At 43.1% G+C, this 17,185-nt stretch overlaps 1 protein-coding gene across 4 annotated transcripts in view; it reads left to right on the top strand.

Annotated features, from left to right (window-relative positions):
* Positions 1–17,185, top strand: part of Tp63 (tumor protein p63) — a 200,386-nt gene that overhangs the window by 58,748 nt on the left and 124,453 nt on the right. For all 4 annotated transcript variants that reach the window (XM_075955747.1, XM_075955756.1, XM_075955737.1 and 1 more), the window contains one exon: positions 16,861–16,989. In XM_075955747.1, coding sequence (XP_075811862.1) covers positions 16,861–16,989 — 129 coding nt within the window. The remainder of the gene's footprint in view (positions 1–16,860; positions 16,990–17,185) is intronic.

Genomic DNA, 17,185 nt, shown 5'->3' with positions numbered 1-17,185 from the left:
CCCATTGGGTACATAGCTTCAGTGACATTGGTTAGAATCTTACACAGACGTGGGCCTTGTTTGAAGTGAGTAAACAGTAGGAGGGAGAGCTGAGTGGATGGAGGGGGCATCCCTAATGGAAGGCTGTCCTGACGGTGTGCGTGGGCATGGAAAATGTAAGGGTTGGAAGAACAAAGGAAAGAGGGTCTATAGGTATCTTGAGAGTCCCTCATCTGGCAGGCAACAGGAAATGGTCAGTAACACTGGGAGTAGTTTGAGCACATGAGAACTCAAAGCCCACCCCCACAGTGGCACACTTCCTCCAACAAGGCCACTCCCTTTGGGATGATGGGGATCAACTACATTCAAACTATCACACAGTAGGTCCTGGAAAAATCAAAGAGAGATTCTGGAGAGTTTAGCAACCTGTCTAGAAGAGGAAGACAGAAGAGTTTGAATTGGCATGTTTTATTTAGCAATCACCCTACACAAACACCATAATAGGCGGTAGCGGTTACTGGGACACAACATGCCTCCCCTGTCCCAAGCTATAAGGAAGGGAGACAAGCACAGAAATATACAGCTACTATCAAATTCAGTGAGAGCTGGTAATTCATCTCCGTAGTCTGGCAAAAGACAGGTCTATTTTTAACTGGGGAGGAACAAGAAATTATTTTTGAAACACTCACTATGAAGTTAGAGAAGAAATAACCAGGTTATCAATAGGTATCTTCAGCCATTCTGGGCACTGACACAAAATACAACAAACTGAGATGGTAAAACAAGACAATTTTATTTCGCACAGATTTGGAACCCGGGGAGACTGAGATCAAAGCCCCAGAAGAGCTAGACACTGGGGAGATGACCGAGTGGGTCGAGTGCTTTCTGTGTAAGCATGAGGAACTGTGTTTGAATTTCTATCACGCATGGTAGAGAAAGAGAAAATCAGGTGTAATAGCAAGTGCAGCATCTGTAACCCTAGCCCTGGGAGGGTGGAGAGAGCAAGGTAAGTGACGACAGCCAGTTCCATGTTCAGTGAGACGCTGTGTCTCAAAGAGATAACATGGGGAGATACAGAGGAAAGTGCCTAAAGCCAAATACCCACAGATGAGTGTAATACCCGTACGTGAACTCACTCTCTCACTCTCTCATGAACACACACACACATGCACACACACACACATGCACACACACACATGCACACACACACACATGCACACACACACATGCACACACACGCATGCACACATGCACAAAACGCACTGAAACTCGAACAAAACAAAACCCAAAATTCAACAATTTTCCCACTCACTGGGAAGGTCGTTATGAGAAAGACAATGCCATGCGTTTTGTTTTGTTTATCTCCTTTTGGGTACAGCTATCACCTTAGAGCTTCCCCTGAAGTCAGGCATGGCGACATGAGTCATGAGCAGGAAGGAGTGTTTTATGCTTCTGCTGGGATGGGTCTAAAACTACCTAAGATTCCTCCCTTGCTCTCTAGATTATTTTTCTTGCCCCCCTCCTTATCTTCCCAGTCCTTCTCTGCCTACAGACTGGATAGAAAGGAACCAGAGGAAATCTTTAAGGTTCTAAGAGTAGCTGAGCAGTTGAGGAAAAACTCTAAGATCTATGAGACACTTGAGACAACACTGAACATGGAAGCCAGCTGCAGGGAAATTTCCTAATGAGACTTGGTGTGAGTGAGGACGTTCAATGATGGGACAGGGTTAGAGTTACCACATTTACATTTTATTATAGTTCTGATTTACAGCTGATCTTGGACAAAATACTGAGAAGTGATCGCATGTAGTTGAGTCCGGCTATGAAAAAATGATGGCCATGGAAACTTTCTCATCTCCTGGAAGATGAGGCTCTTGGGAATGGCTCCCCTGTTTCTCTAGGAATTCACTAGTTTTTTTTCTTTGATATAGCAAATTTTGATAAACACAAGAACTCTTAGGTATACCATGTCAGCAAATTGCAATAATTACATCCTGAAAATGAGGTCAAATGCCTCTAAATAGTACCGGGCCACAGATAGTGATGTGAGTCTGGGACCTATCTGCTGTGCTGTGGGGGGCGGCTACGGTGGGATATACATCTGATACTAAAATTAGAGCAGCTAGTCCTGTTAAGAATATAGATACCTTGTGGAAGACACATGGAGCTCACTGTGAAAGAGACAGATTTATCTGCAAACGGTTCTGTGCACTGATTTGTTTCTCTTTTGTTAAAAAAGAAAAGAAGAAAAGAAATAATGAAATCACTAGGCAGACATGGTGCTGCACAGCTGGAAATCAGAGGCAGGCAGATCTCTTTTCCAGGCCGGCCTTATCTGTGATTGAGTTTCAGGACAGCCAGGGCTACACAGAGAAGCCCTGCCTTGAGAAATAAAACAAAACGAAGATGACGTAAAATGGAGAAATAAGCCTGTGTCTATGTACATTCTGAGGCTCCCAAGAATGAGATCAAGCTCCTCATTATAACCCCCATGACTTGTGAGTCTCAGAAATCTGAGATCACAGTTTAGAACTGAATACCCTCATCTGCTCTCTGAGTTCCTGCCTGGTTGTGCATTCACTCCAGGGTGTACACTAATGTCTAAGGACTAGGAGCTAGGGTCTGCAAACAGGAGAAAACACGCACGGTTTATCGTTCTTGATTACCTTAGTCAATATCACATCTTCTAGCTCCAGCCATTTACCCACAGATTTCATTATTTTGCTTTCTTCTGACCAAAAGACTCCAAACCAGTACAGGCTACTGCTAGTATGTTTAGTTTCCTCCCAGAATGTAAGATGCCATTGCTGAAGACAACCCACCCTCAGACACAGGACGTGGAGGAATAGAGATGGAACCAACGTAGAAGTCCACGGATAGGTTATCCAATCCTCAGAGGTCCGCCCTAGGCACACATACATGTGAGCAACACTAAATGGATTCAACAGGTTGTGTATATGTGCGTGTTTCTGTGCACACATGCACATCCGTGAGTAAATGTAAATTAGTGAAGAATTCAATCATTTGAGAGGAAGTGAGGACATATAGGATGAGAGAGAATGGTGTAAACACAGTATCACTTACTCGTAAAACACAGAATCATTTCCCCATACAAGAGAAAGACAGGGTAACATATCTCTGGAAAGGGAATTTTATAGTTTTTAGTTTTGGAGCCGCAGATAGAAGGCCTGGACTTGCGCAGGTGCTAAGCAGTACCTCAGTGGATACCAGATTCAGATGGATAGAAGTGTACTTAATAAAACCAAGTATACGAACAACGCCGTGTTTAGATGCACACCTGCCGTACAGAAGTGGTCTATTGAAGAACCTCCTTCTTCAAACAGGAGGCCGGAGTGGAAACACAAAGTTTTCTCTATTTCCAAATGGTAACCAAAAAGTAGGGCAAAGAATGTCCATGAGCACCAGAGGTAGTGGCCCACCCACAGAAACCAGAGTTGAGCCTATTTTGGTGGAAATGAGTAGACTTGTTCTTCAGGAATCCTGGCTGCTTCTGGCCAGCAGAGTTTCTTTTCATCCCTAGATGGGTACCACCTGTTTAAAGACTGAGCTGCAGCCATCGGAGAAACTCAACTCTGTCCTCAGAGACAGGCTTCCAGGTCTACCCTCCAACCCCATGATGACAGGGACCTGCCCTTCCTAGCTCTCACAGTTGCTTTTACATCCATTAATCAGAGATTACTTTATACTAAAAGTCGCCTTTATGAGCACTATAGCAACCAACCAATGCACACATCCAGTCTCTCCTGTATGCTTTAAATTAGTCTAGTTAGGAAATTAAACTTTTACTTTTTAATGGGGGTTGATAAATTTCTTAAAATGTCTGACACTTGCCGGGTGATGGTGGCACACACCTTTAATCCCAGCACTTGGGAGGCAGAGGCAGGAGGATCTCTCTGAGTTCAAGGCTAGTCTGGTCTACAAAATGAGTTTGAGGCTAGCCAGGGTTACACAGAGAACCCCTGTGACAACAAACCTGTTTAGTTTTGTAGTCTGAGCACTTTCACAGTGTCTGTCCTCTGGCCATGCAGAGCAGAAGTCCCAGGCTGCTGAAGCAATGAGCAATTTGGGGGCTGACAGTTTATGGACACGTGTCTATGACATCCTCCAATCTTCTAGCAAATCTGCATTGACAACCTTTTTATATAGTATTATGCTTCTGTTTTTCTCTATAAAGCATAAACAAGCAAATAAAACAAAACAAAAACAAAACAAACATCTTCCTTGTAGATGAAAGTGTTTAACATGAAACACTCTGTGCCCTTTGGAACCCTTGGCTGGAATGAGTTTGTTCCATTACTGGTATTGCATTTAAGCAGTACAGGGGGAAAAATACTTCTTTTGACATGTTCACACGTTCTGTTTCTGGAGACTATTGCAGGCTCGTAAAATGCCTTTCTTTCTTCTTTCTTGTTCTTTTTCCTTTCCAAACACCATGGTCCATCCATCACCCCCAGCATACAAACCCCATCAATTTCCCGTTTTCTCACCCCCGGCTCACTCAGAGCCCTTATTGCAGTTGAAGGGCATTAAGCTAAACTTCCTTTATTAATCGTGTCCTTCATCCAGTCTCTTCTCTGTTCCCCAACACAGAAGTCAAAGAATCTTGATCACTGAAAGACTATCAAAACCCATAAATACAATCCCTCTGAAGAGAGGGAGGAAAGATTGCAGGAAGCAGAGGGATCAAGGACATCTCCAGAAAGTTCACAGAACCAATAAAGCTGGGCCCACCGGGGCTCTCAGAGACTGAGCAGACAATCAGGGACCCTGCATGAGAGCGACCTAGGCCCTTGGCATATATGTGACACTTGTGTAGCGTGCTCTGTTTGTGGGACTCCTAACAGCAAGGACAGGGGCTGTCTCTGACTCTTTTACTGGCTATTGGGACCCCACTCCTCACCTTGCCCAACCTTATTTTAAGGGGAGGTGCTTAATCTTACTGCATCTTGATAGATATGCCATGGGTGTTGCTATCCCTAGTAGGCTGCCCTTTTCTGGATAGAAATGCAAGAGGAGTGAATGGATGGAGGAGGGGCTGGGAGGAGGGAAGGAATTTGGTCAGAATGCAAAATTTAAAAAAAAAAAGGAGGAAAAGTGGTACAGGAAGTGGAAAGGGGTACATCTGGGGGAGTTGGGGTGACTGTGATCCAAATTTGTTGTATTAAATTCTCAAAGAATTAATAAAAAATATAGTATTAAAAATATACCCATAAAGACTCCTGGCTTTAAGTTTTTAAACTGTCAAATATGGTCCTCATTATCACTGTTAAATTGTTAGTTTATTTGCGGGGGGAAAAAATAAAAACACCCATATGAAGCTTCCAGCTTCTGTGGCAATGTCTCTCAAAGCCAAGGATTCCCACCAGGGAGGGGAGAGGCAGTCTCTACTTATAGATGTCCGGGTTTGTCCCTCTTAGCGAGGCACGCAAACACACAGAAAGAATCCCTGCAGCTGGGGTGCACAGTAATTTCCCAGAATGCATCAGCAGGCGGCTGAAGGGAGAGCGCGGAGTCTACAACCTAGGCTCCTTGAGCCGCGTTCATAAAGACATCTGAGGAGGTGAGAATCCCCTAGCTGCAAGAGGAGCTACCCTCAGAAGGAATTGTCATGGCTACACCCGGGGAGGTTTTATGTGCTGATTCGGATTTTGTTCCCAAAACTGCGGCGAGAGCTCTGGGTGTAGCGAGGGAGTGGGCCCTGTGCAGGCCACGGTGCTGGTACCAGGCGTTCTTCAGCAGGTGCCATGAATTGCTTTACTGGCGGAATCCCTGTTGTCAGCTGAATCAGAAAGAACTGGGGCTGCTTTTGTAATCGTGAAGGGCGATGAGCTGCAGGCCTTAAAGTATCAGAATAATGGAACGGGGGTAAAAAACAGCAATTCTTTAGTAATCTAGTAGCCAGCTAAATGCAGCCTAAAGAGGGACAGGGACCCTCATGGTCACCTCATCAGCTAGTGTAGTAGGGTAGTATCTCTGTTCTCCAGGGTCAGAGATTAACTCGGGGCAGTACACAGTAAACAGCCTGAGGCTTGGGGGGGGGGTGAAGAAGGCAAACGACAGGACAGGATAGTACTTCACTGGACCTTATATATCATTTACGACTTTGTTTCTTAAAGCTGCTTCAGAGAAGCCCCTACTTGATTACTTCACATGCCCAGACTTCCCTCCTCTGGAGTGAGGTTGGTCCACCTGCCAGGGTGATTGTCTTGTGATTCTCAGGGTATGGAAATCAGGAGAGCCTGACGATGATGATTTTCTGCCATCCCACACCTTAGCCCTTCTTGCGGAACCCCAAAGTTCTGAATAACACCTTATCCCAAGGTTGTACTCTTCTAACTGTTGACTTACTTGGATAGGGGTTAGGTTCAGCCATTTGCATTTTAAACATCCCAAGTATTCTTAGGCATGGCCAGGTTTGAGAAATTAGGGCTAAGGGAAGCCGGCAAGGTTAAGCCTAGAGTAGGAGCATGGCAAAATAGCAGTAGGCAAGAAGGGCAGGCAGGGGAGGGGGCTGGGGATGCATTGGTGGCAGGGTTCACTGGGGCCTAAGCTCCGAAAGGAGTGGCTAGAGGCTGCTGAGCTCCAGGGAGAAGGGTGAGGCTCCCATAGACTCAGGTGAAAGCCCTACAGAGAGTCAGATTAAATTCAGCTGACAGGTGTCAGAACAAGTGAACTTTATGAAGACAGAGCAACCCTCTCTCTAGGCTGCTGGTCCATGGGACATTTGCTTGACAAGGGGAAATGACTCAGAGAGGAGCAGTTTGAATTGACAGGTAGAAGTAGTGGCAACAATAGCAGAGCAGTGTTGAAGTGTGTGTGTGTGTGTGTGTGTGTGTGTGTGTGTGTGTGTGTGTGTGTGTGTGTGTGTGTGTTCTGTCAGGAGCCATTCAGTCCTGGTGGATCAATAACACAGTAAAGGTGAACGCTAGAGTGTTTGGAACAGGGCATCTTGGAATTTATCTAGTCTTCCACCTCCTTTCACTGAGGATGAACGTGAACCCCAGATGGCAAAGAACTTGCCCAAGATCCCAGGCACTGATAGCTGCCATCAGGGCTGTACAGTAGGCACAGCTCTAACCTGTGCCCAGAGCTCTATGTGGTCCATGACTGGCAGACGCAGCATAGTGTGAGACCTAGGGACATGGGCAGTGCTGCCATCTCACTAGCTTTAAACCTGTTCCAATCTCGATCCACGTGGGCTGCTTTTGTGGAAGCGGACTGCTGTACATAGCCTCGTTTCCTCGCCTTTCAAGAGAAGAATCGACTAGCAAAATGTTATCATAAGGTGTTGAAAGGATCAAATGAGTTTAGAGCCGAAAGTATTTAGAAAATGCTTAGCGGGTTACTTGTGTTCTACAGCATTGTAATCATTGCCCTCCGTGATTTTGTTTAGAACTGAAATGGTGTCGGAGGGCCGGGGTATAGGCGAGTGGTACAGATTCCTTAGCATGCTCAAGGCTCGGGGTTCAATCCCCCTACTGCTTCCAGAAACACTTGTAATGTGCTTTCCATAGGGACATGTCTGTGACTCATTGCCATCCTGAGGATGGATATTTAGGGAAAATTTAATTTTTATAAAAGTGTTCTGAACTCTAGACAGACTGAAAATTAACTGAATCCTCAAGGTGTGAGTTCTTATACACTCTGTCTTTAAGGTGCAGATTTCTAAGTCTTTTGCCACATATTATTTCTCTGTCTGTCTGTCTGTTGGTACAAGACATTGCAGCATTGAGCTATATTGATGATATAGCCCTAGTCCCTTTTCTACTGTTTATTTCCAGATAAGGTGTTGTTTAACTGTTCAGGATGCCCTTGAGCTTGGGGCCTTTTGCCTTCAGCCTGCATGACAGGCCTATACATCAGATCAGGTTCATACCACATCATTGGGATCAAAACTGGCATTCCTCCAAAATCCTCCCATGATTCTCCTTACCTTTACAGGGTGAAGATTCCTTCCTCCTACTAGAGAAGTCAGTAGCCTCTTAGCTTAGATTTGAGAGTCAGTAGCCTCTTAGCTTAGGTTTGAGGTCTTCCTTGTGCCTAGAGACCTCATTTTGTCCTGGTGGGTATAGTTAAGGAAACTGGGGCTTTGATTAGCCTTGAGAATGGTGATCTAGTGACTCTGAAGCCATGGCCTTATAAACATCGTCCCCATTCTCTGAATCCACACATGGCCTTGAGCACAGTCTTATCTGTAAGATTTGAGAATGTTGGTGTCTGCATCAAAGGGCATTGTGAAACTGAACAAGGCTTGCTAGGTGCTTTGCAGGGCACCTCCCTAACAGGAGCACTGGGATGCTAGCTGCTGTTTTGGCTCTAGCTACTGGTGCCACAGCATTTGGTCCACTGCTCAAATGTTTCCTTTGACAAGTACTTGCGTTCCCACTATGCTGAAAAGTACAAGCAGAAAGAACGGAGGCTAAAAGGTGTTTCTTGTCTCCGGAAGCCAAACTCCAGATACTATTAAAACTTCTCCCACATGGCAAGATAGGAGTCTAAGCACGAAGGAACAAAGGCTCCACAATGATTTAGTGGCAGTGAAATAGAATGATCCCCGAAGGGAATGAGGGCAAAGGGGGGCTAAGTTAATGAGTGCAGGCTCTGAGCTGGGGAAGACTGCATCATGTAGCCTCATAGTTTGGGAGAGAATAGCAACAAGTGGAAAGAAGCCAGAAAGAAGCTATAATGGAACAGGGTAATAAGAGAAGGGAGCTATAGACAGAGAGAGCATCATTGCCTTCAAAGTAGAATTGGCTATGACAGAAAGTGAAACCAAGATGTGAAAGTTAGAGGTGCTTTCCCATAATCAGGTTGTGTGTTGGCTTTTGGAGTGCATAGACACGGAGTCTTGAGGAAGATTGTGGTGGGAAAGGGGAGTCTTCTGAAAGGAAGCTACTAATTATGCAAATGACTGAATAGTAGAGAAATGGGCATATAGGAGATTCGTCCTAATATTAATCACTTCAGTGTTTTGTTGGGAGAACCCCTTTGATTCTGATGCTCCATAAATTAGGGCAAATTGAGATCAATTGAGGCCTAGGATGCGCTCCAGATGCTCTTCTTCCTAAGAGTAAAGCTGATGAGTGGATTTGCATCGGAGTAGAAGATGTGTTAACTACTCCTCTTGATGTTGTGACAAAAATCTAGCGTGGACAAGAGATGGAAGATTTGTTTTGGCTCCAAGGCTCAGAGTATCCATCTTTTGAATCAGAATTGTATTGGACAGCATGGAGTTTCCATTTTCTCCACAGCTACTTGGCATTGTATACTGGTAATCAGAACATGTGAGATGGGCTATTGTTTACTCTTGGTGGACAGGGACTAGAAATAACAAATAGGACTGAGGAGATGGCTCAGGAGGCAATGTGCTTGCTTGTACCAGTAGTAGGCATGAGGAATAATAGAGCCCCAGAGCTCACGTGCCAACTGAAAGCAGCAACCTGCCTGTGAATCCAGCACTTGGTTAGCAGGGATGGGACAAATCTGGCTAGACTATTTATGTGCTCCAGGTTCATAGATAGAGCCTGCCTTAAAGCATAATGTGAATAACTATTGGTGGAGACTACCAGCATCAGCTTTGGGCCTCAACACATATGTGGACACATGTAGACATCACTTTACATACATGTGGACACATGAACACATGTATAACACACACATACACACACACGCACGTGTGCGTGCACACACACACACACACACACACACACACGCACGCACACAGAATTTAAAAAGACTATAGAAAGGACCAGAGCAAAATGTTACTCCAGGAACACATCAAGGTAACATATTTCCTTCAACTATGCCCACCTCATAGTTTTCATTAACTTTCAATGAATCAATTATATTATGAATATATAAAATATTAACCATTGAATTGATCAGAGCCCTTTTGAAAACTGCCTGTGGACATACTGTCCCAGCTATCCTTGGAGAGGTCTTCCACTAATCCCCTATGTGTTTGTTAAGCCAATCAAGTGTCAATCAAGCACCACCCTTGCTCCCCTGAGCTGATGCTGAGGATTGATCCCAAGGCTGTGCGACTGCTCAAGGCTGAACTACATCAGAGCCTTTCCCCATGCCTTTGTGAGTCACCCCTACGGGTGCTGTTACGGGTTCCTAGCCATGACTTCCCTGTATTTCAGAGAATTCAGGAAGCAAATTGGTACAAAGAATGTGGACATATTTACAGTTTCACCAAACTGGGGAGAGAAAGGCTACTGATTTCTGTTTCCTTATGTAGTGGTCCAGTTTTATGTTGAAGATGAAACAAGGCCACAAATGGAAAGACAAGAAACATATTGATTCTTTTCAACATGATGGTAGAGGAAAAACTGCCATCGAAGGAAGCAAATATGCTAATGGGACTGACTTAAAGTTACTAAGTCATGGTGAGGAGGTTTGCTTTACCCAGTACTAAGAGTAAATCTAGTCATTTGGGGCCTTTAGAGGGTGGTGGTTATGAGAAAGAAGACAATGTGCCAAAAGGCTTCAAGATGTTCTTTGGCCTCCTTAAAGCTAGATATTATTTGTTAATATTTGTATTCCTAATGATGCTAATTATTATGATCATAGTAGTGGAACTCAAAGATTTTACGGGTTTCTGAGATAAAAATGTAAAAGGAAGTATGCGATCTAAATGCTTCAGAGGCCTAGAGAAGTTAGTAAGAAACTATCAACCAATAGGTAGATATTAGAACGGGAAGTCAACCTCAGAGTTTGGATAGACTTTTATCTGAGAGCTGGAGAGACTCCCTGAGTATTGGAGTGATCAAGGTCTCTTGAGCACTAGGGAAGTTGTTGGCTATATTTTCACACTCCATGTGTAGACTCCCTTCCCCACCACCCTTGCTCCCCTGAGCTGATGCTGAGGATTGATCCCAAGGCTGTGCGACTGCTCAAGGCTGAACTACATCAGAGCCTTTCCCCATGCCTTTGTGAGTCACCCCTACGGGTGCTGTTACGGGTTCCTAGCCATGACTTCCCTGTATTTCAGAGAATTCAGGAAGCAAATTGGTACAAAGAATGTGGACATATTTACAGTTTCACCAAACTGGGGAGAGAAAGGCTACTGATTTCTGTTTCCTTATGTAGTGGTCCAGTTTTATGTTGAAGATGAAACAAGGCCAGAAAATACACATCTAATGGGTTCTGTGTTGGCAGAAGGGGACCTGAACTCAAAATTCTCCCTGTCCTCTCTTACAAAGACAGTTGCCTTTGGTTTGCTTAAGTACAGGATGAAAATGGAGTTAAAACCTTTCCCCCAACTGTTTCAAAAGAGAAACAATTCTGATTTGGCTGGTGGTGGAATTCCCACCCACTCCAGGCCTGGCAGAGTTTTTTATCTCTAGGTCCATTTTTTTCTGAAAGGCTTGGGTTGTTCTTTTCTTTGTAGGCCAGCTCCAGCTCAGACTCCTCTGTGCCTACTAAATGCACTTATTTCGCAAGTAAGAAAGGACGGGAAAGGCATATCTATTCTACCAGAGTCACACAGGGTCTTAGATGGCAGCCATAGGGGCGTTATTCACTTATGATCATAGTTTTTAATGTCACCTCATGCCCGTCCTATTGGCAAAGGATACCTATTGTGACAAAATAGATTCAGCAGATTTTTTTTAACGTTAAAAAAAAATCTCCTAAATATTAAAATGCCATGCTTCCAAAGTTTTATGGGGAATGAAAAGTAGATATTATATCTGCGATTTAATAAGGCATGACTTTGAAGCAACACAATCTTGTATTTAAGTCTCAGCTTTATCATTTATTGCCTGAGTGAACTTGAATAACCTGCTTCTCCTCTCTGAGGCTAGAGGGCCTCTGCATAACTGGAAAAGCAGGCCCCATTTGGAGATCTTGCCTTAATCCATAGCAATGCTTTGCTGCCCGTCCTCAGAGCGGCCGAGCACAAACTGAAAGGACCGACCCGTGTTGGCTTTTCTGCTGCTAAGATGGACGCAGACCAGTAGGAAATTAGAAATTTGTGCGCAAAGTGTTACGAGAATGGGTAAAAATGAAGAAAAACTTAAAAACACTCTACTAATAGTATATGAAAAAAAAACTTTCGAAAAAGCAACATGCTCTTTTTATTAGATAACCCCTCTGCTTGGTTTCCCACATGCTAGAATCTCTGTAGATGGCTGAGTCCCTTGCATATGAAACATATCACCAAGTATATTATGTGCATTATTTCAGAGGGATGGTCCTGAATTCACTGATTATTTCATTTTTACCTAAGCCAGTCTACCATATTTCTTTTTAAACTAGCTTTCAGATGGATGGAAACGATTAAGAGGAGATGAGTTGTCAGTATCTATCAATCACCTTTGTATTTTAGTGTAACTTTCTTTTCAATGTATTTCATAATAATACGTTAAAGTAATAGCGGTGATTAACCATTGCTTGGAAAGTCCCGGGAAAGTGAACCTCCTGTTCTCTGCAGCCAACCCTGCAGCAACAACAATGGATCTTGAGGCAGTTCCTGCTATTGGGACCTCAGCTGTGCTGTGATGTTAATGAGACAGGATGCACTTGGTATGCTAACCATCCTTCATAGCTGAGACTCAGGCATGAACATGAGCACATCCCCGCAGCCCCTGGGAGTTCCAATGTGAGCCTAGCTGCTGGGGAGGAGGTTCTTAGAAGGGCTGCTTGCTCTTCCTTCATGGCTGGGACTCAGGCATGAACACATCCCCAGAGCCCATGTGAGTTCCAGTGTGAGCCTAGCTGCTGGAGAGAGGCTTCTAGAAGAGTTGCTTTCCTTTCTATTGTGGGGACTGAGATCTGATCAAGGGCTCTTTGAGGCAGGAAATCTAGCAGCAACCAGAAGCTTCCCCAGCTTGCCTTGCTAACTATTACTTTTTCTGTTACCTAATTTAAGGCACACTTGAGTAGAATCAAGTGAATTTCTAGGTTCATACATTTATGTCTATATGTTCTGAAGGGAGACAGGGAGACGTTATTATTAAAATTAATTTCCCATAGTTATGCTCTTGGACAGATGGTAAGCACAGGCTCTGCTAAGAAGCCATAGGTTGGTTTAGGTGTGAAAGTTTTAGCATCACATGTCCTAATGTATTTTTAAAGATGGTGTGGAAAGAGCCAAGTTAGAACACAACAGAACTGGCCTGGTTGTTCTCTGGTTTGGTGTTTTAGTTCAGTCTTTCCATGTAGTAAATGAACAAAGTCGAGCAGAAGTTATGCTTGATGGGGCAATGAGAAAGCAAAAGAAGGTGCCAACTGTTGATTGATATGTGTTTTCCATTTTTCCAGTAACTCCTACACACACAAAAAATAGTTCTTTCTGAATTAGTATAAAGAGTGAAGGATGGTTCTTAAAAAAAAAACAAGTTGTAAAAAAATACATCTTCAGACTTCCAGTGTTCGGGCGTGACTGCTTTGACAGAGACCTTTGAAGGGAGCCATTGTTGCATGAGTAATTGATACTGAGATTCACCCATAGGCAAGGAATTAAGAGATGGGCGGTGCTTACTGACTTCACCCTTTATGCCCTATGGCCCCGGGTGACCTCTCCAACCCCCCACCCTGTGATGTTTGCAAGCTGAGACACTGAACCAGAAACTAACTCTGCTTGCAAAGGAGATGCATGAATGCATCCTACATGGCCTTGAACTCTTCTCGCCTCCTCTACCTTCCTTTTCTCTCCCCTCACCACCCCTGCACCTGCCTTCCCCTATCGTTTCCTCCTCTCCATTTGGAGGTCAGTATTTTACAGGGTATACATTTCTAGATTTTTAGATTCTTAGGAAAAAAAATCCACCCAGTTTGAGAGGAAGTTTACTTAGCAAAGTGAAGCACAGGACAGCATGCTCTAGAAACAGACCGTAGCCACTGACCAGAAGGGAGGAGTATGTCAGAAGATGCTGGTACCGGCCCGTTGGATTCTGCATTACATAATTTAAAGGAATGTTATGAATGAATATGCACAGTGATATACTACCGATAAAAAGTATCCCTCTTCCCCATCTCAGATTACGGAGGACTAGAGAATGGATCTTCTTTTAAGTTCTAGATGTTGCCTTTAAAAATAAAGGTCTGTGTTTGTGTGTGTGTGTGTGCGTGTGGTGTCTGTCCGTCCATCCATATTGTCTGTGTGCAGGTGCCCAAAGATCCCAGAAGACGGAATTAAATCCACTGGAACTAGAGTTATAGGTGGTTGTGAGCCACCAGACAGAGGTGTTGGGCACCAAACTCAAGTCCTCTGGGAGAGCACCGAGCCATGCCTACAGCCACATTTTAGGATATTCATATCCAGGTTCTTTTTAAGAGCCCACAGGAGCATGGCTGGGGACAGGCAGTCAAAGAACATTCCAAATGATATTATGATATCAGAGTGGTTTATGATAATTTAGATTCTTTATTAGTGTCCATGTGTGGCAGTTGGGGAAGTTTCCTTTGTATCTTTGTTTCTGATGTAATTGGAGGACCCTAACTACAACTTCAGGGGTGTTTAACAACAATGAAGCACACACTGACCATTGGAAGAAATTGCTCTTGGGATATATGTATGGTTTTTTTCCCCTCATATCTGTCTCCTGACCAATCCAATCTCACATATATATGACTATTCCTATGACCATTTATGTTCATTTTAGAGTTTGAATTGTACAAATATTTTGTCCTCTTCCTGTTTTCTTACCTAGGTTGTTAATGACAATTTTCTAAACAATCACTTTAAGTCCTTCCTCCATGCAGTATCCAGACAGATATATATTCTGATTGCATCCATTGCATGGTTCAAATCCTTTAGCCTTGTGGAGGTAGTGTATATTGCCCTAAACAGTGATAAACATGTAAACTTGAGTACATACACCACATATACACACCACACACACACATACAACACACACAAATGTAAGTGACACTAAGAATTTCTGGGACAGATTTGTAAATCTCATTAAAGTCGTGTCCTAGCTATGTCAGTAGATGATGTTTTTTTTGTGTGTGTAAGATACTTCCATTAGGCAAAACTGCATAAAGAATACTTAAGATCGCTCTATAGTATTTATCATAATCATTTATGATTCTATAATTATAATCTTGAGGCAAGAAGTCCATTTAAAATAGCTTAAAAGGTACTGCTGAAACGGCTCAGTGGACGAGAGTATGTACGGACCTTGCAGGGTTTGGTTCTCAGTAACCACACCTGGTAGCTCACAACCACGTGTCACTGCCTCTCTACGAGATCCAATTTCCTTTTCTGGACCCACTGATACCTGTACTCATGCACTTATAGCCACAAAGTCACAGGAATGTCCACACGTTTCAAATGAAAACGAAATCTTGAAAGAATAGCTTAGCAAAGGGCCTTTCATTGTTTTAGTGCCCGCCCTTGTTTAGACACAGCATGTAAATTTCGTATCCTCATCAACTGCATAGCTCCACATTCTGTGTCCAACGTCTTACACAGCCTTAACACGGAGTTACATCAAACTGTTTCGCATGCACCGGGTTATTGTCCTTCTTAGCACTTCATCTTTGACTGTAGCCCCAAGTGGAAGAGACAAACACCGGATTGGCCTCCTTGCTCTTCTACCTACTCTGCATATACGCTGGCTTATTCTCCCTCCGCCACTAGGCTCTTCCTTTGGTCTTGCAGAAATTATATATGATGATTTAATAGAGATGTTTATACTCACCAAGTTTATTATGGATTTGTTTTGCTCTTGCCTCCACCATGACCTCCCAGAGGAATGAGACAGTCATACTCACCTTTTTTATTTTCAGTACTCATATGCTTCTTGGTGAACAAGGCATATTTTATTCATTATTTTATATACAGAACCTGATCAATGTACTGATGAGGTAGGTTAGTATCACTTATTAATAACCGCAGTACTGTAATCTCCTACTATGTAAAGCGAATATAGAATAAATGTTTGAAAGGGAAGAGGATTTACTGTCCTTGGACACTATCGCTTTAATTAATTTTTATATGAAGAGCAATGATTTAAGAGCTAACTGATTTCATTCTGAGGTAAAATTAGCCTCCTGATCATTATAGCAAATCACTACCCAGATTATCTAGGCAGATAATATTCAGACATGGAGAATATATCAACTGTGGAAGCTGGAGATTCACTCTAGAGAAACAGGGATCAGAGTTGAATTTAAAAAAAAAATAGGCATACTTGAGGACCTAGCAGCAAAACGAACAAATTGAAGTGGCATTAATTGGCCCAGTATCCTGGTGTTTGTTTATCCCTTAGTTAACCCGTGAATTCTAACTCCAATTAAGCAACACCTCCGCACATACCCTGGTAAACAACTAGCGATTAAAAAAAAAAAAAGCCTTAGGTCCAAGAGCTTATACTTATTGTCCGAGAGTGTGATGCTAAAATTGTAGCTACAAGAGAAGTTGTTAATCTGAGGGTGAAATTTAAGTTCTCTGAAATCACTTCTGTTTTTCAATTCTACCTCTTGCCTCCTGGAGGCAGAAAGGGCAGATAACCATTTGAGGCTCTTATAAAATAGGCGTAATGATAGGCCAGACTTGCCGACAGATTTAATGAAGGGGTGTTTGTTTTCTTTTTGAAATTTACACTCTGTTGGGAAGTGTAAGTATAGCATACAGTAACAATGCTATTAATTAAGAGAGATGAATGTGATAAAGGAGACTTGATTGTCTCACACTGGAAGTCCTGCCATGATTTCATGCAGAACGTAGTCCATGCTGCTTTCGAATGAAGCACCAATTGTGCAACGTAGGAACGGGGCTACACTCGCCTGTCTGACTGTAGAGACTCATTGCTGTTTTCCAGATCGTTTCGAGTTTGATTTCATTAGCCAGTGTCGTGAATTCGGAAACTATAATCTTAGCTTCATTTTCTTTGTCCTTTTAAGTTTCGTAGAAACCCCAGCTCATTTCTCTTGGAAAGAAAGTTATTACCGATCCGCCATGTCACAGAGCTCCCAAACAAGTGAGTTGTTCAGCCCGGAAGTGTTCCAGCATATTTGGGATTTTCTGGAACAGTAAGTATCATCTAATCAAGAAGTGTGCCTGAACTCTTTAAGAATAAGTGAACACAAATGGCTGAAATATCATTTACTACAGAATAATTTTTGAAAAACCAGTTAGTAAAAGTTATACTTTATAAACTTAAGGCCTTTGATAATATATCTGCTTTGGAAATAAATTTAGTTTTCTTTCTCTAGTTTCCAATACCAA

The sequence above is a fragment of the Microtus pennsylvanicus genome, chromosome 1 (assembly GCF_037038515.1).
Source record: "Microtus pennsylvanicus isolate mMicPen1 chromosome 1, mMicPen1.hap1, whole genome shotgun sequence".
Lineage (NCBI taxonomy): Eukaryota > Metazoa > Chordata > Mammalia > Rodentia > Cricetidae > Microtus > Microtus pennsylvanicus.
Note: the sequence above shows the minus strand (reverse complement) of the source record. Positions and strands in the feature narration are given on the sequence as shown.